The sequence below is a fragment of the Oryx dammah genome, unplaced genomic scaffold, assembly GCF_014754425.2.
Source record: "Oryx dammah isolate SB20612 unplaced genomic scaffold, SCBI_Odam_1.1 HiC_scaffold_2, whole genome shotgun sequence".
Classification (NCBI taxonomy): domain Eukaryota; kingdom Metazoa; phylum Chordata; class Mammalia; order Artiodactyla; family Bovidae; genus Oryx; species Oryx dammah.
Window position 1 is genome coordinate 75,340,374 of NW_024070186.1, and position 23,190 is coordinate 75,363,563.

At 41.5% G+C, this 23,190-nt stretch overlaps 1 protein-coding gene across 2 annotated transcripts in view; it reads right to left on the reverse strand.

Moving 5' to 3' along the window:
• The window catches only part of IGF2BP2 (insulin like growth factor 2 mRNA binding protein 2), a 166,784-nt gene extending 158,492 nt beyond the window's left edge, over positions 1–8,292 (reverse strand). For both annotated transcript variants that reach the window (XM_040252551.1, XM_040252543.1), the window contains exons 1-2: positions 8,016–8,292; positions 6,369–6,429 (exon numbers count right to left, since the gene is read on the reverse strand). In XM_040252551.1, coding sequence (XP_040108485.1) covers positions 6,369–6,429; positions 8,016–8,193 — 239 coding nt within the window. In that variant the 5' untranslated portion in view covers positions 8,194–8,292. The remainder of the gene's footprint in view (positions 1–6,368; positions 6,430–8,015) is intronic.
• Between the last annotated feature and the right edge of the window lie 14,898 nt (positions 8,293–23,190).

Consider the following 23,190-nt stretch of genomic DNA (forward strand, 5'->3'; position numbering starts at 1 on the left):
TAACTGCTCTTCTTCAGATAATTATTCTTTAGAATAAATGAAATAATGTTTTGAAGAGCCTGGGATATCATCAGTATTATATGAATGAAAGACACAGGCACATAAATAAACATCTATCTAGTATTATTTACATGTCCATACATGGAATCATGAAATTACCTTTCTGATCACATTTAAAATAAAAATTAAAGTCTAAGCATTCCCCCCTAAGGCAAATCCTCACATGTTGGTACATATTAATTATATAATAAGAAAAACCAAAAATATCATTCACATTGCAATGGTCCCATACAGATTTCCCTGGTCATTAGGTATAATATCTTCTTATAACACAGATAGATAAAAGAAAGTCTAGAACATGCATCAGAACTCTGAATTTTCATTTACTGGACTTACTGAAATACCTAGTTTATAAAATATTCGTGATAATAAGCAGAATGGGAAAATTTTAACCAAATCTTCACATTTTAAGAAATAAAGCATAGAATAAACAACCAAGAAATCCAAGAATAAACAAATAAAATGTATCTCCAAAATGTAAGCTTATTATTTAGTGAGAACCGGAGACTTGGAGAAGAAGCGTATCTATTAAATAGTAGTTATCACTTTGGACTTGACCGCCTGCTATTAATGCAAAAGTACCCATTTTCTCTGGATTATTCAACACCTCAACATGCCATCAAATGGTAAACCAAATTAAGGAGACAGTAATTACATTCTCCCTTCTCTTTGGAAGCCAAAGTAACAAAATCTGAATTTTCCTTTAAGAGAAAATAAATTTTCTTCACTATTTTATGGAAATACCAGACTAAAGTACATTATCAAAACAGGAAAAGAAAAACCTTAAAAATAATGCTCTGAGCACTCTGCAATTTTGCTGCCCAAAATAGAACCCATACAGTCTATGCCACCAAATGAAAATTACAAGTTTGTAAGCATGAAGTCAAATTATAAAGTAAAAGGTCTTTAAAAATATTTTAATAATGATAAATGAAATACTGTTATATTTACTGGTAGGTGTTTGCTCTTTATTTGCTATTATGTTTCTTCAATGACACTGTTTTGAATGACTTTCCAAACTAATTTGAGCTTGAATTTGAGTGTAAAAAGGACAAATCTTGAATAATAAATTATTTGGACATGTTTTGTTAAACAGAACTGTCCCATTCTTCAAATTAAGAAGCTAATCATAACTTTTAAGAAATTACACTTCTGACTAAAATTTTTAGAAAATTAGTTTAAAAACTGGCTTAGCCAACCCCAACCCTCTCTTCTCCAATACCAAAGGACACTGAAGACATTTTGATGATATTTAAACTGAATTTTTAAAAACATAATTTTGAAATCTACAATTCAACTTTTTAAAAGCCTCCAAAGAAACCAGTTCAATGCCATGCTTCTTCTAATGAAACTGATTCTCTCAGAGTACTTTTGTTACACAAAAAAATACATTGCCTTCCACAGTATAGAATTTCTAAATGAAAACACATATTCAAATCTTGAATTTTCTACAGAAAATCAAAGCCTACATAGAATCACTTGCTAACCCTCTTACTGAGATGGGACGTCTGAGCAAAAGTGAAGGAGAGAATATTTTGCAGCATGCTCAATGAAGAAGCCACTACAGGTGACTGTGCCCTGGCTTCCACAAGGTTAACCCCCTGCAAGAGTTATGGATCATGCAAGCGCGTAGCACTGCCCTTGACTACATCTACCACAAGGTTCAAACACCTAACCATTTTCCTGTGCCTTGTCAGGAATGAAGAGCAGAACATTTGTTGCTCAATGAAAGATTTCTTCTTCCCTCTTGATACCATCTCTGTCTGAAACTACTGTCTCCCATAAAACACACACACACACACCCATGTGCACACACCCCACTGAATCAAAGAGATGATACACTTAAATAATGTCCTGTGACAATGCTGATCAATTGCTCATCTACTTTTGAGGATTTCATTAGCAGACTTGGAAGAGTGATTCAGCAATAGACAGCAAATATTTAGAAAGTTGAAAGTATCAAATATGTATAAATAGTTCTTATAGAAATCTGATTTTAATAGCTTTATTGACTTTTAATAAATGTGCTCAAATTACCATCCTGTATGTACATTTCAATGTCATTTACATCCACCCATTAAAAATTGGAACAACCACACAAAATAAAAACACTTACTCAAAATAACAGTGAAATGTTGATTTTGATATCTATTGGTTCTAAATCTTCAGAATCCTTTAAAATTTTTCTTTCTAAAGAAGATATATTGTACCTTAGATCATTACATATAAAAGGTGTTATACAATATTAATCTTCTTTCACCTTCTCTATGTAAATGATAATCTCAGGTTAACACAATAAGAAAACAAAATTCTGAGACCATCCTTTACCAGTCTCTTTTATCTAGTCATAAGAAACACTATTATTTAAGAAAACACAATTTGGCAAATGTATTACATATCACAAAATCGTCTTTTAGAACTAATGTTTATGTCTTTAGCTATTTAGCACTTTTATAAATCACTACAATATAATTTAAAATTGATATAAATTTGGCAAATTGGAAAATCAAGCAGTATATAACATCTGTTTTGATTTGTAGATTTCAATGGTTTTTAATATTTAACCAAATAATGTAAAAATATTAAATGACCAGTCTTTTAAAAACACAAACTAGAATTTTAAACCTGAATTATCAAGTAATTTTTTCTTTATTGCTTCTATTTTAATTTTGATACTTATCTCACAAAGGTCACAGAAATGCATAATTTTATATGGCATGACCTAGAACTGTATGAAAAAATTACTAGCCTTTTTTTAAAATGAGAAGCTAAATGTCAAACTCAAAAACAAATCATAAGTAACCTTTGCATCTTATATGTATATATAAAATATTTTTTTTATATACATTACACACATGTAATCTATACAATTAAATCCAGGCATTAACTTCTAATTCAACAAATTTTTGAAATGAAATAGGGTAACATGTGATTTTAACCTAACGAAGTCTTTTCTGTTGCTACAAAATTAAAAATTGATCCATCAAAAGCCTTTGTTGCAGGGAGGGCTTGAGGTTGGGTGGTTGGTTTTTTTTTCTTTTTGGTATTTAATTCAACTAAACACAATGTAGTACATACAAGCAAAATACAATTGAGATACTGTTTTCTTTAACATTCCTATAGGAGACCAAATTCATTTGCATTGGAGAGAACACAATTACTGATTTTTAACTCATGAAAGACAAATTCATAGCTTTTTCCTACACTACCTCATAGTATTCTCACCATCTCAGTGAAAGCATGTCTAGCACCACTTAGTTACTTCCTAGAAGTGGGCAGAAATTGCATTTTTAAAAGTTTTGTTTCTCACAGAATCATTCAACTTTAGTTACAAAGCACATTCAGGTTAGCATAAGTCTTAGCTCAAAACAATTTATGCAATATGTGTGTGTGTGTGTGTGCATGTGTGTAGATACAAACAGCATATAAATTTTTTTAAACTAAACTCTCATCAACATCAAAAATGAAATTTCTATCAAGGAAATTTCCACAACTTTTAAAACCCTTTGCCATTTTTTCTTCTTTAAGAAATCTTTGATTCCTATATACTACCAAGAAATATGAATAGACAGAAAAGAATCGAAGATTTTTATTCAACAGAGCCCGAAGCCAACTTAGAAAGTTAAGAAAAATAGATGGTTTGTACATGGTTTACTTTACAGTAATTTACATTTAATAAGAATGAAGCACATGTGGCAAAAGAAAAGAGTTTTCTACTTCTGACTGACCCTGAGAAAATAATAGTATCTAGTCTGTCCACAATAACAGCTCATATAAAATGATGCTAGAATGATATTTAACAAAAGATCCAACTGGTAAGCAAATGGCATGCCAATATTTTCATAACTTAAGATAAAAAACATCCCCTCCCAAGTATCATTAGCTTTAAAAAAATCTATCTGGAATGTAGATATTAAAAGTGATTCCTGAGAACAGAAAGAAATCAGAACAATATAAAGAAAAGGAGCACTCAATTGCAGAATGGTTCTTTAAGTAAGCAAGCAATGAGGATGAACTGTTTTCTTCACATTTTCACTTCTACCAACACAAAAACCACATATAGAACCGACTTGACGCCGACAAATGTACTTTTAACTTGTTAATTTTCATGGAAGTGCAACAAAAGAACACCAAAATAGTCACCATATAACATAAAAGCTTTGGTTTCAAATGTCACAGTACCCTGGTTGTGAGAGTCCCCACCGTGGTGGAGCCCTGTACAAGAGCACACACAGCTGCCTCCTCCCAGGAGTCTGAGCTCAGTACACAACACCAGTCATTAGTTATCTCTCCCTCAGCCTGCAGTACCAGTAACTAATTTCTGCATTTTAAACTAATAAAGGAGAGGAAAAAAAGATTCAAGCCATCCAATCAGAAATGAAGCAACCCTCTACAGCAGCAGCTTATGCATACATTTGGTATGTCAGACATCTTCAGTGTAGTGAATCACACACAGCACATTTTAATCTACCTCCTAGGTATTTCATATCACCCACAATGTTCAAAGAAATCATGTCCCAATAGAGCTGTAAAAGTCCTAGATTGCTCTTTAATTAATACTAAAAATTTGAGATAAGCTTTTAATTCTAAACTCTTATATAAACACAACAAAATCATTTAAATGACCCTCCAGCTAACAACAAATAACCTCTGCGTTTTGAAAGAAAAAGTTAAAAAGTAGTATATTTGTGACAAGTTTCAAGAGATGTTAATAACTTTAGATAAACTAGTATTTCACTTACATTGCCACATTAAATAATGTTCTTTGCAACATGAAATGAGACACCAACTAACCAAAGTTAAAATTCTACTGATTTTTCACTAACTATAACTCCAAAAGAGAACTCAAAACTATACAGTCAATAGAATTAGATATTTACAGAAATACAACCCATCAAATATTTTGGGTGGTTCTTTTAAACCTTGTTCAATATATTCATCCAATATTCAAATGTTATGAGTAATTCTAACTTACAATAAATAGTTAATATATCAGAAAGCTTGAAGTTAGATTTATCAAGCCAAAAAAAATTTTTTTAAGTATACAAATTTAAAATTCTTAACTGAAAAACCTATCAGTTGCGCATTACATCTCTTCCTAGAGAGAAGTAGCTTAACGTTACACATGAAACTGCAAATCATAACTTTTGCCTCTTTTTTTAAAGGTATTGAAGTAGTTTTCTGATATGCCACTGGAATCATTGGTAAACAAAAGATATTTTGTTGCCTAGTTAAAACATACCTGGAAATTTGCACACATTTTTAGAAACCCCTCAACAAAACATCTATGTGTTTAAAAATTAGGATAGTTTGTTTTAAAATCTATTCAATTCTGGCAAAAATCAAGTAAATGGTTACACTGTTGAGAATTACAAATTGTAAAGGTGGTAAGTCACAGACTTCACTTAGAGTCTCCAATTCAGCTACTTAATGACTAATGGTGAAGAAATGTATGTGAATGGGATATAAACTAAGTTACGACACATAGGAGAAAAAAATTCTAGAATGAGTAATAAAGGGCCCAAATTTAAAGTCCACAATAAACTTTAAACAAAGATGTTCTCCCTCAATCTCTCCTCATAGACATTCTCATGTAAGCAAATCACTGTGGAGAAAACCAACCTCCACAAAACTTTTTACTTCTTCATTAACAACAGTGCACTTAAATATAATTATAAATTTCACAGTTGTATTTGTTTAGCCTCAAATGTACCTTAAAAGCAACAACAACAACAAAACGCTCAGAAGCAATATTCAGTAGTCTCAGTGACTTAAAAAGTCTGGCTCTTAACCGCCATCCAATCCAAACAACCTTCTTGTTTAAAGCGCTATGTAAAATATCGACCTTTAACTCAATTATTTTATTATTCAACATTTAAGCTATCTAAAAAAGAAAACTAATTAATCGCGAAGTTTAGTTAAGCAATTTAGCTGACACAGTAAATATTTACTCTTAACATCTCACAGGAAGTCTTGACAAGCATTTGCTGCCATTGTGCTGGGGGTTAGGGTGGGAGTGGGGGGGGGGGGAGGCAAGTTTTCATAAACAAGTTAAATGGTCCCAGCAAATTTAACACAGCTAGTGTTCGTCACCCCCACCCCCAATAGGCACCAGATATTTTCCAAGTACAGTAAACACCTTATATAATGAAAGTAAAAAATGTAACTTTCTGAACTATTTTATCTCCACTGACAAAACAAACAAAAGCTTCTTAAAAACTATACAAGCACATTAAAAAAAAAAACTGAATGTATTTTTATTTATATGTGAGACCAATCACAAAAAAAACTAAGCAAAATATATTTACCTGAGCTTTTTGGAGACTGAGTAATCAACTTCCATGATTTTCCCATGCAATTCCACTTTACCTTTAAAACAGAAATTAAAGCACTCAGAACCTTACTGTGATCAAATCGGCGGGGGTCTAGGAGGGGCACGCACAGAACTCCATGCTCCGGTTCCGCCTTCGGGCGCCCTCCAGGGGTCTCCTACCCGGCTCGAACTGGGCAAACTTGCTTCCCAGTGGGAAAAAAAGGTGGGCGCCGCGTTTCGCCTCCTTCCCCGGGGACGAGGTGGGAAGGGTGCGAGCCCAGATCCCGACCCCAGGTAGAGCTGTGGGTGGCATTACCGGAAAAACAAATTTAATAAAGAGCGGCGCCAATTTGAAAGGATGAGCTCATTTGAAACTCAAGCTGCAGGGCTGGCGCGGCCCCGCTCCTCTCCGGGCCCCCACCACTCCATTCCGCTAACCCGGGCCCCGAAGGCTCCGCTGCGCTCCCCTCCCTGCCCTCTTCTCCCGGTGGCCCCCGAGAGATGCGCTGAAGCCCCCCGGGGTCCGCTTCGGCGAGAGTCGGGTCCCCGCCGGCTTCTGATCACCTTGGCCTCGCCGCCGCCCCGCCCCCACCCCGCGCGCTGATGGGGAAGGGGCTACGGCAGCGGGCAGAGGCTCGGGGGGCGCAAGCTCGTGGCCTGGGGGCGAGCGCGGCTCCGAGCGGTGCGTGTGCGAGAGGAGAGTTGGTGAGTGCGCGCGCGCGCGAGTGTGTGTGTGTGTCGCTCTCCGTCTCCCGTCTGGGCTCCAGCGCTCTCGCGGGCCCCCCGGTCGCCTCTTTCTCGGTCCTCAGCCCGGGCCCCCACCGAGTTGAGACAGGGCACCTCGTAAAAAGGTGCTTCTGGCCGAGCGGGAGGCGGGGGCACAGGCGGCGGAAAGCCCCCAGCCCCGAGTTCTTCTCAATAAAATCGGACAAAAAATTCAGAGAAAAATAGGAGCGCTTGAGACGAGCGAGAAGGGAGTGAGGTTCGGGAGAGGACCGAGAGAGATGTGCCGTCGTGCAGGGGCTGGGGTCGGGGGACTCCCCGAAATCTCGAAGGGGATCGTCAGGGTGGCGCCGAGGGGGTGCCGAAAGTGGGGGACCGCGGGGCGACCTGGGGAGGGGGGCTCGAAAGGAGAGTGCGGCTCAGGGGACGCCAGAGGGCGAGAAGTCCTGGGCACGAGGCACGGGAAGGGGTAAGGTCCGGTCAAGGGAGGAGGAGATGGAGGGGTTTTTTTTGGGGGGGGGTCCCTGACAAAGGGGGTGACGGGAAGGTCAGGGAAGAAGGGGAGACGGGGGGCTCTCTAAAGATGGGGGTGGGGGAACTCTGGAGAGCAGCTCGGGGAGCCGGGAAACTGGGGGTCCCTGGGAGAGCAAGCGAGCCTCGGGAACCCTCGGGGCGGCACGGGGGTCGCCCCAGGACTGCGGCTGGGAGGGCAAGGGGTGAGTTCGGAGCAGGGGGGGGGAGGGGAGCGGGCCGTCCCAGGAGCGGGCCGGCGGTGAGAGTTGAAGGTCTGGTGCGTGGAAGTGAACGTGAACGCCGGAGCCCCCGCCGGGCGCCGCCCGCAGGGCTCGGCCTCCCTCCGGGCGCCGTCCCGGCCTGAGCAGGGCGAGGCGGGGGGAGGGGGACAGCGCCGACTGCTCACCCGAAAGGGTCTCGATGGCGCGGATGGCCCAGTTCTGGTCGGGGTAGTCCACGAAGGCGTAGCCGGACTTGAGCAGGACCTGTCCCGCCAGGGGCAGCTTCCTGTCCCCGAAGAGCTGCCGGAGGTCGTCGGCGGTGACGGCGGGGCTCAGGTTCCCGATGTAAAGCTTGTTCATCATACGTCTCTTCCCCGAGAGCCCGCGGCTCCCCCGGCCCGGTACCCGGCGCTCCTCGCCTCCTCCGCTGCCCTCGTCTCCCCTGCTCCTCCTCCGCCCCCCCTCCCCGCCCTCCGCCCGCCCGCCACCCACCCCCACCCTCAGCCTGGCTCCCCCCACCGCGGCCGGCCGGGCCCGCCCGGGGGCAGAGGCGGAGGCGGGGACTCTGTGCGGCTGCCTCCTCGGGGCAGAGTCCCGGGCCGGGCGGCGGCGCGCGGACAAAGCGCTCTCTCTGCCTCCCTCTCTCTCCCTCTCTCTCCCTCTCAAGGCGGTGGCGGGAGGAGGAGCAGCGGCGGGCGGCGGCAGCGCACCCCGCGTGTGTCTGTGTGAGAGTTTGTACGGGCGTGTGCGCAGCCTAGAGTGAGCGAGCGAGCGAGCGCCCCCTCCCCGCCCCGCGCCGCTGCGCCCCTCGCCTCGCGCCCCCGGCGCTCCGAGCGCTCCGCGCTGCCTACCCCGGCTTCTGCCCCGCGCCGGGCGGGCGGAAGCGGGTCGCGGCCCGGGGCTGGGGCTCCCGGACGCCAGAACCCCGGGGCGGGCGCGGCGCGGAGGCCGGGCGAGCGGCGGGGCGGGGAAGGCGCGCCGCGGGCGCGGGTGGGAGTGCGCGATGGGGAGCGGCTGGAGCCGCAAGGCGTGGGAGGGCGAGGGGCTGCGGGAGAGAGTGGAAGGGGGTGTGCGCAAGGTGGACCGGATGTGAGGGCGCGGCTGCCGGGCCGGCGGGAAGGTGTGTCTCGGAGGTGAGAAGCGAGGGCAGGCTGGGAGACCACAACTTTCGCGGCGAGTTGGCCGAGTCCGGTTCCCCGCGCGTTCCCCGGGAGAGCGCTCGCTCGGAGACCCGCTCCCCGCCCGGCTCTCCCGGGCGACCGGGCGGCGCGTGTGGTCGAGGGAGCGCGGACGGGAGTCTGGACGCTTGGGGGCCCGGGACTGGCCGGGCCCATACGAACCTTGCACCCCGGGAAGTTGCTCCAGCCCCGGGCCTCAGTTTCCCAGACGGCGAGGGGAGAAGGCAGGCCAAAGCGGAGCCACGTCCCCTCCGCCCGCACCCGGTGCGCCCGGAACCCCGCGGCCGGCGGCAGCCTGACGTTGGCAGCTGCTCTCTATTCTGGGAAGTGCCTAGGGCTTCCCGAGCGGCCGCTGCGAAGCCAGGTGGCGGGTGGGGAGGGGGCAGGGGCTGCGGCCGGGAGGACCGACGCTCGCTCTTATGCTTCGAGGCCGGGTTCAGTCCGCCTCAACTCCCGCTGGGATGGTGGGAGGCGAGGGTGACTGGAAGCGGAGGCACTCAGGCGGTGGAGGAGTTCCCCAAGCTTTGGGAAGGGCCGGGAAAGAGGTCCTTGCAAGCGGAGGAAACAACGTGACCGACGGAAGAGGCTGGGTTGGGATGAGAGCAGCCCGAGTCGAGGGGCTACGGAAGGAGCCAGACAGACTAGAGACCGTTTGCTCGTTCCGGGGCCCGCCTGGAAGTCTGATGGTTAGAACCTGGTCCCAAGGAAATGAAATTCTACAGAAAAGAAAAAAAAAAAAAAATTGGCAGGATTCAGAGGCGAAGGGGCGAATAGACGATTCCAAGATCGGCACTACTGGGGGCCTTGGGAGAGGTGATGGTTTGACCAAAGAAATGTGCGTTTTTAAAAATTTATGTTGAGAACGTTAAGGGTTTCCTGATGGAGAAACCACAAATGTAGGGATAGTCTCCTGGCTGGGTCATGAAGTACTGTCTTTCTCAAGATCTCCTGTTGACCAAGTGGATGGGGAGGCAGCACGGCTTCTTAAAACAAAAAAACACGTTCCCTGGCCCATTCCTTTGAAGACTGACTGTGAGCCTGAATTTTGTGTTTTCCTTAAGTAATCCCAGGTGATTGTTGTCTGGGAAACACCGGCCGGTGAAGGCCTTTTTGGATTAGGATGCAGACCTCAGCTGTGTGACCTGTATGTAAGTGTTCCAGCAAGTCTGAGCCTAGATTTCAACCATGAAGAGAGGATACAGGGACCAACTCTTGGCTGTTGTGAAGGCTACACAAAGGATAACTGAGTAGTGTGAAGACACAGTGGACACACACTTAATGCTTGTTTCTTTTCTTTCCCCTGGAATTCCCAAGCTTTAAAATACTTCCTTGTGGGGAAACATCTCTTTAAATAGTTGTCTAGAGTAGAAAATGTAGTCTTTCTCACCTAGGTATCTGCAGTTATTTGAATTCTGGCTTTGGTCTCAAATATTTATATATTTCCTCTTTCTAGAAAAGGAACTGGATTTTACTGCTCCTGGAGTTAGGAATGGACTTTGCTATTGTTTCTCAAACTAATAGATAAGTTAGGTATGGATGCTTCCCTACTAAAATGTAGTGGAGAATCACAAATGAAAACGCCTGTGTGTGTAGAAATCTCAGCAGACTAGAAATTAATGATCATCTGATTATTTACACAAATATCCCTAATTGGTATCATCACCTTCATGCTATTTACTTTATTTTACTTCCAGTATTTCAAAACTGCCCTTTCTAAAAGAGAAACAAGAGTGGCAGGGATAATTGGTCTCTTAAAGGTTAGTAAAACTTTTGTTGTGTAATATTTTCAGACATTGTGAATTCCTTGGACCTACTGCAAACCTGCACACAATGTAGCATGGACTCTCTAGTGGGTAGCAAGTATCTAAAGATTCTTCTGCATTTTGTTATCCGTAAGTGCTCTCAGGTGATTCTTGTCTAGGACCCACTGGCAGGTAGAAGGACTCTTCCTGTTAGGATTAGGACCTCTCAGCTGCATATCCTGTAGTGTTCCAGCATCTCTGAGCCTAAGTTTCGTTATCCACAAAGACAGGATAAAGCAACCAACTCTTGGCTGTTGTGAAGGCTACACAAAGGATAATAGCAAGTATCTATAGACGTGGCTTCTGATGAACTCTTTTACCCTGTTTCATGGATCACTTTCTTTTTTTTTTTTTTTTCTGAAAAATACCTGGGTTTTGCTATAATTTGTGTGTTCTGTCCTGCTGGTGATTTGTAGACGTGGTGCTAGAGAAGAGCTTGAATGGTAAGTGTGGTAAGGGATGTGTTGCCACCACACCTCTGATTTGTAGCACCTGCAGCTCATTATCCTACAAGGTAGGGTGGCTTTTTCACATGATGGAGAAGGGAACAGCCTCTGAATGCAAAACGGAAATCCAAAAGTCATTGCAACTGCCTGACAAAACTCGTTTTCTACCTGTTTTCTCGGAGTTCCTGTAGCTCCTCCCTTCCCAGAGAGATGAACTGGAGACTGATCCATGCTGAATTTAAGCTTAATAAGCAAAGATTTTCTGAATGTTTCACTGAGGTCAGAAGTTTGGAGAAATTCTTATATTAGGTATATTACTTCTAAGAGCATGAATTGAACTTTTCCTCAAGAATTTCAAAACAGTAACAGATCCCCATGGTTTTCCAGTAGTTATTTTGGGCAGGATGGTGGTAAGGTGGTTGGGACAAGATTTCTTAATGTCACTTTGCAGGCAGGAAAACTGAGGCCTACGAAAATACTTTTTTTTCGTCATACTGAGAGCTTGAAACATGACTAGCAAACACATATTAGCCTAATGAAGAGCTCATGAAGTATTAAAGGTTTCGTCTTGACTTTCATGACAAATATTTTGTTCATGGACAGAGCACCTTATAGCATCACTGTGATGGTCTTGACCTTTGGAGTCTTAAAAAAAAAAAAAGCCACAGTGGAAATGTGTTTGTTTAACTAATGTTGGAGATCACTATGGCCAATGGTTCTAGGTAATCCAAGGATTTGGAAGAGAAAAGGAAGCCTCTTTGCTAGAAGGCTGGTGGATTGCTGGAGGAAATTCAGTGTTTGATAATACAGTTTTGGTGGGGTCAGCACCTGCCTGCTTGTTGGGAATGGTTTGGTGATGGGGAAACATTGTTTAGATACTTTCTGCTGAGTTGGCAGAAGAGAAATTGTTTGACCTTAGTTGAGTTAATTCACCTCTCTGAACTTCAAATTCCTCACTTGTAAAATAGCCCAGCCTACTTTCTCACCATAAACTCTAGCTCCCCTGTCTTTTTCATATTTTCCAAATCCTGGGCCATTTCAAAGCTCTGCTCCTTTGTGCATACTGCTCCCTTTCCCTGGACTGTATTTCTTCCCTTGATTTTCTCCTCTGCCTTGACCCCAGGACACACATAACACTGCCTTTATACAGATAAAAAGGTCTAGCGGTGATACCCCTGAGGTGTACATTTTAAACAGGTGGATTTTATGGTTCATGAATTACATATCAACTGTAAAAAATTGTATGAGAAAAAAGTCTTTATGAGATCTTAGTTTTTCATCCTATCACTGAGATTAAACCTGGCACATAATAGGAACCTAGAAGGTAATATTTGTTGCATAAACAGTTATCTGAGATTTGCTGTAAGGATTAAGTAAAAATGCATTAAGATGGTACCTATCTTGCACAGCACTTGACATATAGCAGGGAGAAATGTTCACTTTCACCTCTTACTGAATTCATTCATTTATTCATGGCATTACACAGTCTTAGGCACTAAGGATCCAGAGATGGATAAATATCATCCTGTTCAAGGAGTTTATCATCATGGAAGAAGCAGATGTATAAACAGATTATAGTCTGGCATTAGAGATGCCCTAAAAGACTGTGAGCATAGAGGAGAGACCATCTCATTCAGCCTAAGGTCAGAGAGGGAATCACCATGTATTTTGAAGGATAAGTAGGGATTTTTGACGAATGGGAGAGGAATTGTGTTCTAGATAGAGGGAATAACATATGCAAGGCATAGAGACAAAAAAGCATCTGCTCCACACCTAAAATCAAATACTGATTTAGAAGAAGTTTGAGAAAAGAACAGAGAAAATAACAACAGAAAAGAACAGACAACAGAAAAAAAACAACAGAAATTAGAAACTTCTGGAATTAAATACATGGAACTCCAGATTGAAGGGGTTTACTGAAGTCCCAGCACAAAAGATCCAGAACAAAATCACCTTGTAAAACTTAGAACCCACTCAAATTATGAAAGCATCTGTGAGTAAAGAGGTCACATAAAAAGCATTTGGAAAGAGAATGGAAATGTATTTCTAAAACAAAGGACTCTAGGAGGCAGTAGAGCAATGCCTTCAAAACCTAACTGAAATGATTTCCAGTCTAGAATTCTAAACCTAGTTAGACCATCAGTTGAAAAGACATGCAAAGATTCAGACATGCCTCCATTTGAGGGGAAGCTACTGGAGGTTAAGTGCCAGCAACACCATGAAAGAGGAAGACATGGGATTTGGGAAGTAAGGAATCCAACCCAAGAGACTGAATAGAAAATCCAGAATGCCAGCAATGCTGCAATCAGAGAGCAATCAACATAGGCTGGAGCAAGAAAACTGGGGGATTGGAAAGTGAGGACTTCAAGGAACAAAGAATGGAACTCATGTATGAAAGAAAGTGTGTTAGTAACTCTTTTGTGACTCATGGACTGTAGCCTCTGTCCATGAAATTCTCTGAGCAAGAATACTAGAGTGGGTTGCCATTTCCATCTCCAGTGAGTGCATAGTAATACTTTCTGATAGAATGGCAGGCACATTGGAGCATTTGGAAAAAATCACAGGTATATGGAAAACTAGGTAAATGGAAAAACAAGGAAATCATTAACTCTAGGAAAACACATGGTCATACTAGAAAGGATCAGTGGTCATAGGCTCAACAATGAAAATATTTGTACAGTCATAATTTAAACACATTGTATTATCCAGACTGCAAAAGAGAACTTAAGAATCAATCAGAAAAGGACAGCCATTAAGAAAATAGGAAGGAACATGAATGAGCTAATTCAAAGAAGAAGCTCAAATGAACAGTAAGCTCAACTCATGAGTAACTGGGAGAAATTAAAACTTTTCACAAATAACAAACTGACAAAAAATGTAAAATGAGACAAGGTATTGGTGAAGGTTAGGAGCATCAGAAACAACCATCCACTGCTGGCAAGAGTATACATTGATACAATTACTCAGAAGAACAGTTTGTCAATATCTAGTAAAACTGAAGATATAGGCCCTTAGCACTCCCTGGCAATCATTCCTCTAGATGGCTTTCTCTTATATCATCTCTCTTCACACTCCAATGCTCTTCATCCGCTGTAGATCTCAGCAGGTAACCTTGCTTTTTACTTCACTGAGAAAATAGAAGCAATCAAAAGAGCACTTCAACAAATCCCCAGTATGTCTGTCTACATACCTGCACCCATGCCCATAGATTCTGCCTTCTCTCCTGTTACTATGGATGACTGCACAAAGAGGGAAAGACTGATGACTTCCAAGAAAATGAACAAATGTGCATGTCCTTTGACCAAGCAATTTATCCTCTGAAGAACTATGTGCCAACAAGGAAATATACAAGGTTTGTTGTAGCACTGGGATAGTGAAAACTCAAATGTCCAGCAGAAGGAAATGGGTTTTTTAAAAAACGTGTGTATAGGGACTTCCCTGGTGGTCCAGTGGCTAAGACTCTTGGCTCCCAATGCAGGGGGCCCAGGTTTGATCCCTGGTCAGGGAACTAGATCCCACATGCTACAACAAAGATCGTACATGAGGCAATGAAGATCTCCGGTGCCACAACTGAGACATAGTGCAGCCAAATAAAATTTTATATTTAAAAAAAAAGTGTATAGTCATAAATTGAATATTACACATCAAGCCAAAGGGTATGCATGTTATTTGTTTCCCCTGGAATCACTGGTTTTCCCCTCTCTCCTGGATGAAATACATGAAATAGGCTACCTATATCAGTTAAAACCCACTCCAGTATTCTTACATGGAGAAAGGAGCCTGGCAGGCTACAGTCCATGGGATTACAAAGAGTTGGACCCGACTGAGTGACTAGCATACACACACCTCAGTTAACCAAAACATATCATGCTGAATGAAACGTTTTTGCAGAAGGAAGTATTTATGATACCATTTCTAAAGTTTGAAAATGTGATAAACCAATTCATAGCTGATATGGATATATTTGTATAGTATAAATGTATAAAGTATGCACGAGAATGACAAAGTTTAAATATGACATAATGATTAGCTTTGGGGAAGCTCCAAACTTGGAATAATAATCACTTCTTGGAGGATAGAAGGGGGACTAGGAGATGGAGGGGCACACATGGAATTTTCATTATAACTGGTTTTTGTTTTTTAAAGCTGGGTGTTATGTAAATGGATGTTTATTATTTCTTGCCTCTTCAGTAACAAAATTTTTGTTACTCTATCTGGCCTAGAATGATTCTCAAACCAAATTAAGCATGATAATCATCAGAAGAACTTTTAAAATACAGATTCCCAAGAGACACCACTCGGACTCCAAAATGAAAATTTCAAAGCTGGCATCCAGGGATCTACATTTTTTAAAACTGAAAGTTTTTTTGGTTTATACTTATGTATTTGTGTACACACATATATAGATTTATATTAGGTTGGTGCAAAAGTAATCGTGCTTTTTCATTGTTGAACTTTACCATTTGATACTGGAATACATCCTTAAATAAATGTGGTTATATTATACATCATTTTAATGCACATTTCTCTCTTTGTATTTTTGCTAGTGACCTATTACTTCCTGTTTGTTTTGTATGTATTTTAGACTATAGAAATGATGTTAGAAAAAAAAAGCAAATTTGAGCGATTTTTAAATTTGAGTTTAAAATGGGTCATAAAGCAGCAGAGACGGGTCATAAAGCAGCAGAGACAACTCATAACATCAACGACACATTTGTCCCAGGAACTGCTATGAACAGTGCAGTGGTGGTTCAATAAGTTTTGCAAAGGAGACGAGAGCCTTCAATATGAGGAGTGTAGTGGCCAGCCATTGGAAGTTGACAAAGACCAGTGGAGAGCCATCATTGAAGCTAATCCTCTTACAATTTCATCAGAAGTTGCTAAAGAACTCACTGTCAACCATTATATGGTCATTTGGCATTTGAAGCAAATTGGAAAGTGAAAAAGCTCAATAAATGGGTGGCTCATGAGCTAACCACAAATCAAAAAAAATGGTTGAAGTGTCTTATTCTACACAACAAGGCATTTCTTGATCAGGTTGTGATGTGTGGTAAAAAGTGGATTTTACATGACAGCCGGTGCTGACTTGCTCAGTGGTTGGACCAAGAAGGAGCTCCAAAGCACTTTCCAAAGCCAAACTTCTCCCAGAAAAAGGTCGTGGTCACTACTTGGTGGTCTGCTGCCTATCTAATCCACTACAATGTTCTGAGTCCCAGCAAAACCATTACATCTGAGAAGCCTGCTCAGCAAATCGATAAGATGCGCTGAAAACTGCAGCGTCTGCAGCCGGCAGTGGTTAAAAGAAAGGGCCCAATTCTCACACGTCACGCAACCAACACTTCAGAAGTGGAAGGAATTGGGCTACGAAGCTTTGCCTCATCCCCCATGTTCACCTGACCTCTCACCAACTGACTACCACTTCTTCAAGCATATCAACGTTTTGCAGGGAAAACACTTCCACAACCAGCAGGAGGCAGAAAATGCTTTCCAAGAGTTCATCGAATCCTGAAGCACAGATTTTTATACCCTACAGAAATGAACAAACTTATTGTAATGGTTACTGTTTTGATTAATAAAAATATATTTGAGCCTAGGGCTTCCCTAGTAGCTCAGATGGTAAAGAATCCACCTGCAAGGTGGGAGACCTGGGTTTGATCCCTGGGTTGGGAAGGTTTCCCTGGAGGCGGGCATGGCAACCCACTCCAGTATTATTGCCTGTAGAATCCCCATGGACAGAGGAGCCTGGTGGGCTATAGTCCATGAGTTTGCTAAGAGTTGGGTGTGACCAAGCAACTAAGCATAGCATAGCACTTTTGAGCCTAGTTACAATGATTTAAAATTCACGGTCTGAAACCACAATTACTTTTGTACCAACCTAACATATAAACATATACGTAATGTTGAACTTATAGAAAATTTGCAAGAATAGTACAAAGTAGTCCTGTAAAGCATTTATGCAGATTTCTCAAATGTTAATGTTTTACTATATTTCTTTAATCCTTTTCTGTGTTTCTCTGAACCATTTGGGAGTAAACTGCAGACAGGATGTCCCTTTTGTCTAAGTAACTTCAGTTTATATCTACTTAAAGAACAGTCTTTACATAACCCCAGTGTAATGATCAAAACCAAGAAATAATACTCTTATCTACAAACCTTATTCAGATTTCACCAGTTGTATCAATAATGTCTGTTACAGCAGAAGAAAATCCCAAATTGTTGCATTTGGCTGTTTTGTCTTTTTACTCTCCTTTAATGTGCACAGTTCCTCAGTCGTTCCTTGTGTTTCATAACATTGACTTTGTTGATAGAAACAGGCTACTTATTTTGTAGTCAGTCAATGTTAGTGACACAGTCATGTCCAACTCTTTGCACCCCATGGACTGTAGCCCATCAGGCTCCTCTGTCCATGGGATGTCCTGTGCAAGAATACTGGAGTGGGTTGCCATTCCCTTCTCCAGGGGATCTTCCCACCCCAGGAATCAAACCCGGGTCTCCCACATTACTGGTGGATTCTTTACCACCTGAGCCTCCAGGGAAGCTGGAGCGTCTTCCTTGATTTGAGTTTTTCTGATGTTTCCTCGTGATTAGATTCAATAGGTTTCCTTGCAGGAATACAGAAGTGATACTGTGTATTGTATCAGGAGGTGCACAATGCTGATTTGTCCCATTATTAACTTTGGTGATATTAACTTTGCTCATTTGCTGAAGGTAGTGTGTGTATGTTCCCTGTTACATAGTTATTAAGTATCTCTTGGGACAATACCTTGAAACTACACAAATACTCTGTTACTTAAAGTTTTGTATTGCTGATTCTTGACTGGCTAAGGATTTTTATTATGGTAGCCAAATGGTGATTCTAATATCATTCCTTTTTATTAGTTGGCTTTCTACTGTAAGGAAGAGCTTTTCTTTTCCCTCCTCCACCCCAAACTAATAGATTCTTATTTTATTCAAAGTATTATAAACTTACTGTAATAACAGATGTATTTTGTATTATTTGTAAGTATTTTGATGCTTAGACTGTCCCAGATTTGACCAGTGAGAGCCTCTTCAAGCTGGCTCATGGCAACTTCTGATATTGTTCCATGTTTGTACTTTCTCTGTTCAGTCTTATAATCAGCCACTTACCAAGGAGCTTTGTACTCCTCTAGCAAAGCACCCACTCCAGTGTTCTTACCTGGAGAATCCCAGGGACGGGGGAACCTGGTGAGCTGCCATCTATGGGGTCGCACAGAGTCAGACACGATAGAAGCAACTTAACAACATAGCAACAGCAAAGAACAATGGCACCCCACTCCAGTACTCTTGCCTGGAAAACCCCATGGATGGAGGAGCCTGGTAAGCTGCAGCCCATGGGGTCTCGAAGAGTCGGACACGACTGAGCGACTTCACTTTTCACTTTTCACTTTCATGCATTGGAGAAGGAAATGGCAACCCACTCCAGTGTTCTTGCCTAGAGAATCCCAGGGACGGGCGAGCCTGGTGGGCTGCCATCTGTGGGGTCGCACAGAGTCAGACATGACTGAAGTGACTTAGCAGCAGCAAAGAACAATGTTGAGAAACCAAGATCTGCATGCCAGATACACTCATTGCTACTAGAATATTGGTGATTTTAGACCCTGACATCCAAAAGAGCTAGGAAATAGATTATGTATGTAAATACACACACAGGTTGATCTATACCTGCCTATATTTACCTGTTTATATTTACCTATGTATCACTGTGTATATTAAAAAATCACAAGTTCACACTAATACCTCTGATTCCAGTGAAACACTGCAGAGCTCATTTTTCCCTCCTTCCCACTTTTCTTGTTTGTAGCTCTTCTTTAACTGTGAGAAACCTGGCTCCCGTTATCCACAATATATTTACTTACTTGATCAATCCTAGAATAAACAGAATTGCTAACCCACACTTCTGAAGGGGTCGGGTGCGGGGGGAAGGCTATTAACTAGGCTTCTATTATCTAGTATTAGTTTAGAGTTCTTTTCTGTTTAGCCTGAGAATATGCAGTCCAAATACAGTGTTCAAAAGTCACTTGAGTTTTATTTCCCCCTTCAGTGTTGATTATCTTATTCATTTGAAATTTTGTTAGTCTGTACAATTTAGTTTTTCCCTCCATCTTTGTTGATTTTTTTCTCATTTTGTTGTTGTTGAATATGTAAAAATTAGCATGGTTCCAGAACACAGAAATTATAGTCAAATGATTTCCATCCCTTCCCCTTCCTTATATTCTATCCAGCCCATCCCTACACAGTCCCTGAAGGTACCCATTCTTTTTAGTTTTTAGTTTATCTTTCTTGTGTTTCTTTTTGCACAAATGAACATATACACATATGTTTTCTTATTCCCACTTTTTACCAAAAAAAAAAAAAAAAAAAGAATATTGCTGATGTTCTCTTTCTCTTTGATATCTTCACTTAATGTATCCTGGAAATCATATCAGTTCATGGGGATCTTTCTCATTCTTTTTTTTTTTTTCTTTTAGCAACTCCATAGTACTCATTTACCTCATATATATGCCTATCAGTGACCTCTAGTATTTTTTAATTTTATAAAGTGATGTGAATAACCTTCATGTGTGTATTTTTGTATTGTTGGAAGTTTGTCTTCAGAGTAAATTCTTAGAAATGGGATTGCTAAGTCTAAACAGTATATGTGCACATACATGTGTATTTTAAATACATTTTGTGAAACTCTCCTCTGTAAAGATCATAGCAGTTTGTATTCACAATAGCATTGTGTAAGAGTGCAATGTATACAGCTTGCCAACAAGGTGTGTGATTATATTCTTAACTTTTGGCCACTCTGATCGGTGAGAAATGGTATATGAGTTTAATTTTAATTTGTTTTTTATCTTGTCATAAATGAGAAGGAACTTTTCATGTGTTTAAGGGTCATCTTTATTTCCTTTTTGGTACTTTTTCTGCTTGTCTTTTGTCCATTCTTCTATTGGGTTTTAATCTACTTTTTGCCTTAATTTTTATGAGTTACTTAAATATTAAGAATATAAGCCCTTTATCTGTGATAAATGTTATAAATATTCTCTCTCACATTTTAATTGTCTTTTAACTTTGTTTATGGTGTTTCTTTCCCGATACAATGTTTTATGCAACCAAATTTATTAATATTTTCTTTATTCCATTTAATTTTGAGTTAAGAGCAAGCCTTTTCTACACCTATGTTAAAGAGGAATTCACTCATTTTTAAAATAGGACTTGTGTGGTTTCATTTTTTTTTTTTTTAGATCCCTGATGCATTTGGGGTTTATTCTTGTGTACAGTATGAGGTGTGAGTCTAATTTTACCTTTTTTTTCCCCCAAATAGCTAACTAGTTGCTCCAGTACTATTTATTTAAAAATCCTTCAGCCCAGGCATTTTGAGATGCTACCTTTAGCACAGACTAAAGTTTCCTATATATTTCATTCTATTTTTGGACTTTTTTTCCTACTGGTCTATCTATTCATGTGTCCATACCCCACTGTTTAATTATAAAAGCTTTATGGTATGTTTCACATCTGGTATAGCTAGTCCCCCTTAAAGCTTTTTCTTCCTTCCTTCCTTTAGTTTTTTTTTTTTTTTTTTGGCTTGTTTTGTTTCACTGTTTTCCTGTCTGTTCTTGTTTGTTTTTCCATATGAAGTTTAGTACCAACTTGTCAAGCTGTGTAAAAAGTTGCTGGTATTTTATTCAGATCAAATTACATTATAAATTAACTTAGGGATAACACGCATCTTTATGATGCTGAATCATCCTATTTAAAAACAAAGGCTGTCTTTCCACTCACCGGTCTCATTTAATAAAAAGCACTGGGTTCTAACTGTGTTGGAAAGAGGAGTTCTGGAAGAGCTGAAGATCAGTGGCCTCAATAGGAAGTCAATAGATAATGGCTAAAATTGGTAAGTTAATGAATGGTACAGGCAAATTAGTTAGAAATACACAGATAAATGCCACAGGAAAGAGCTACAAGAATGAGAGGATTTTTTTTTTTTTTAATGAGGCTTTTAATAATAAGTTAGTCAGGATCCTGGTAGGAAACAGATGGCATGCCCAATCAGGGTGATTGAGAATCTTAGTAGAAGTACTGTTTAGAGGTGTGGGTGGGATTAAAGGACACAAACACAGCCTCGTGCAGCACTCTGCCTCTAGCAGCAACAGGGAACCATCTCACTTGGCCTAAAGAGTGATGGGAGGGGAGGGACAGCTTAACGGAACCCAGAGAGGTATTGGAGAGGACTGCCCAATAGAAACCTCGGACTCGCGGTGAGCACAGTCACTGCTCACTGCAGCATGAAAGGGTGACAGCGTAACAGGGAAGGAGTAATTATCAGCTCACTCATCTCCCACTCTTCACAGTGTCCTCCAGGGCAGAAGGCAGCGGGTAAAGGAGCCCATTGGTGCTGTTGGTAATGGGCAGCCTCCAGGACACAGTAGGAAAGGGAAGGATGAAATGTGGATTTGGAGGGGCACATGGAAGGTATCCAAGGAAAACTGCCATATATTTTCCCAGGTGGCATACAATAAAATAACAATGAAAATATTAGTCAATGAATCAAAGGTCTAAGGGAACATGAATCAAATATTCATAATAAAGTTTGAAAAGGAATAAATGCCTGAAGAGGGGTCAAGAGTATTCCCAGGGAGGGAACCCGAAAGATTCTCTAGAGGAGGACATAAACATTTAGTTCAAAACAGTCATGTCAGCAGAAACACTACGAGCCTCTTGTTTTACAATTGAATGTCCACTGTTGGTACAGTAGCCTCTCAAACTCATTCTGTAAGTAAACACTTCCTTCCTGCTCACAGGCCACGGAAGTCTTCAGTTCGTGGTTTCTAATTTATACTGCATTTGGCTTCCTTGATGTTATACATTGTCTATACTTTTTGTCTCCTCCCACTTTATCCTGCTTCTCTGAAAGCTTTGTGAGAAGTGCTGTATTGAAGTCAGTAGACCTAGAACTGAATTTCATTACTAGCTGTGTGACCTTAATAAAGTTACTTAGCCTCTCCAAGCCTCAATTCCTCTTTGTGAAGGAAGAATAATACCTCTCATGGAATTGCTGTGAGAGTTAAAGATGCTGTATGCCAAGGACCTGGCACGAGGCCTGTCACTCAGTAGATAACAGGTAAGGATGCTAACTGCCCCATTGCAGGCTATGCTTCCTCATGCTAGTTTCTTGGCTTTGCCATTTAGATTCACTCCAATGGGAGTTGCTCTCCTGGCAACTACTTGAAATAAAAGTTTCTGAACAGAAAGGATCTTAGCAGTAATCTGGGCCATCGTGTCACTGTGTCAGAGGATTTGGCCTCAGGCTTCCTGATGGATGACCACCCTGATTGTGCCTGCACCAGCAGAGAAGTCAATAGCTGAGCTCGGAAGCTGCCTGTTACCAGAAGATTGGTTGATTAGAAGAAAGCTTTTCTTCAAATTAAGCTGAAATCACTTTTCCCACTACTTAGAGACTCAGGAGAATCTAGAGCTAAAAGAAATCTTCAAGTGCACCAGCTTATTTTATGAATGAAGAATCTGAGGCTCAGGGAGGCAGGGCAAGGCGCTGTTCTTTGTGGTGCTACACAGAATAGGCTCCTCCCCTGCCATTCAGTGTTATCAACTAGCATGCTTCCCAGTTCTTTTAGATCCTGCCCCCCAACCCCTGCTGCCAACTCACTCAGTATGCCCCTGTTTCATCACTCTGATCACCCACCTTTGCATATGCAAGTTTGTGATGCCCAGAACTAAATTTGATTATTGTGATCTGGTCTAGCCAAGTAAAATGAGACGATCTAGAAAGTCCAAGAACTTGAGTTAGACAAAACCAGCAAGACGCTTACAAAAATGGAGTTGGTTGTGGTTGCTCAATCCTATTAGGTCTTCGTCACTGCACACTTAGAATTTGCCTGCATGCTTCTGAAACATCTGTGTCAGCTCCAAAGA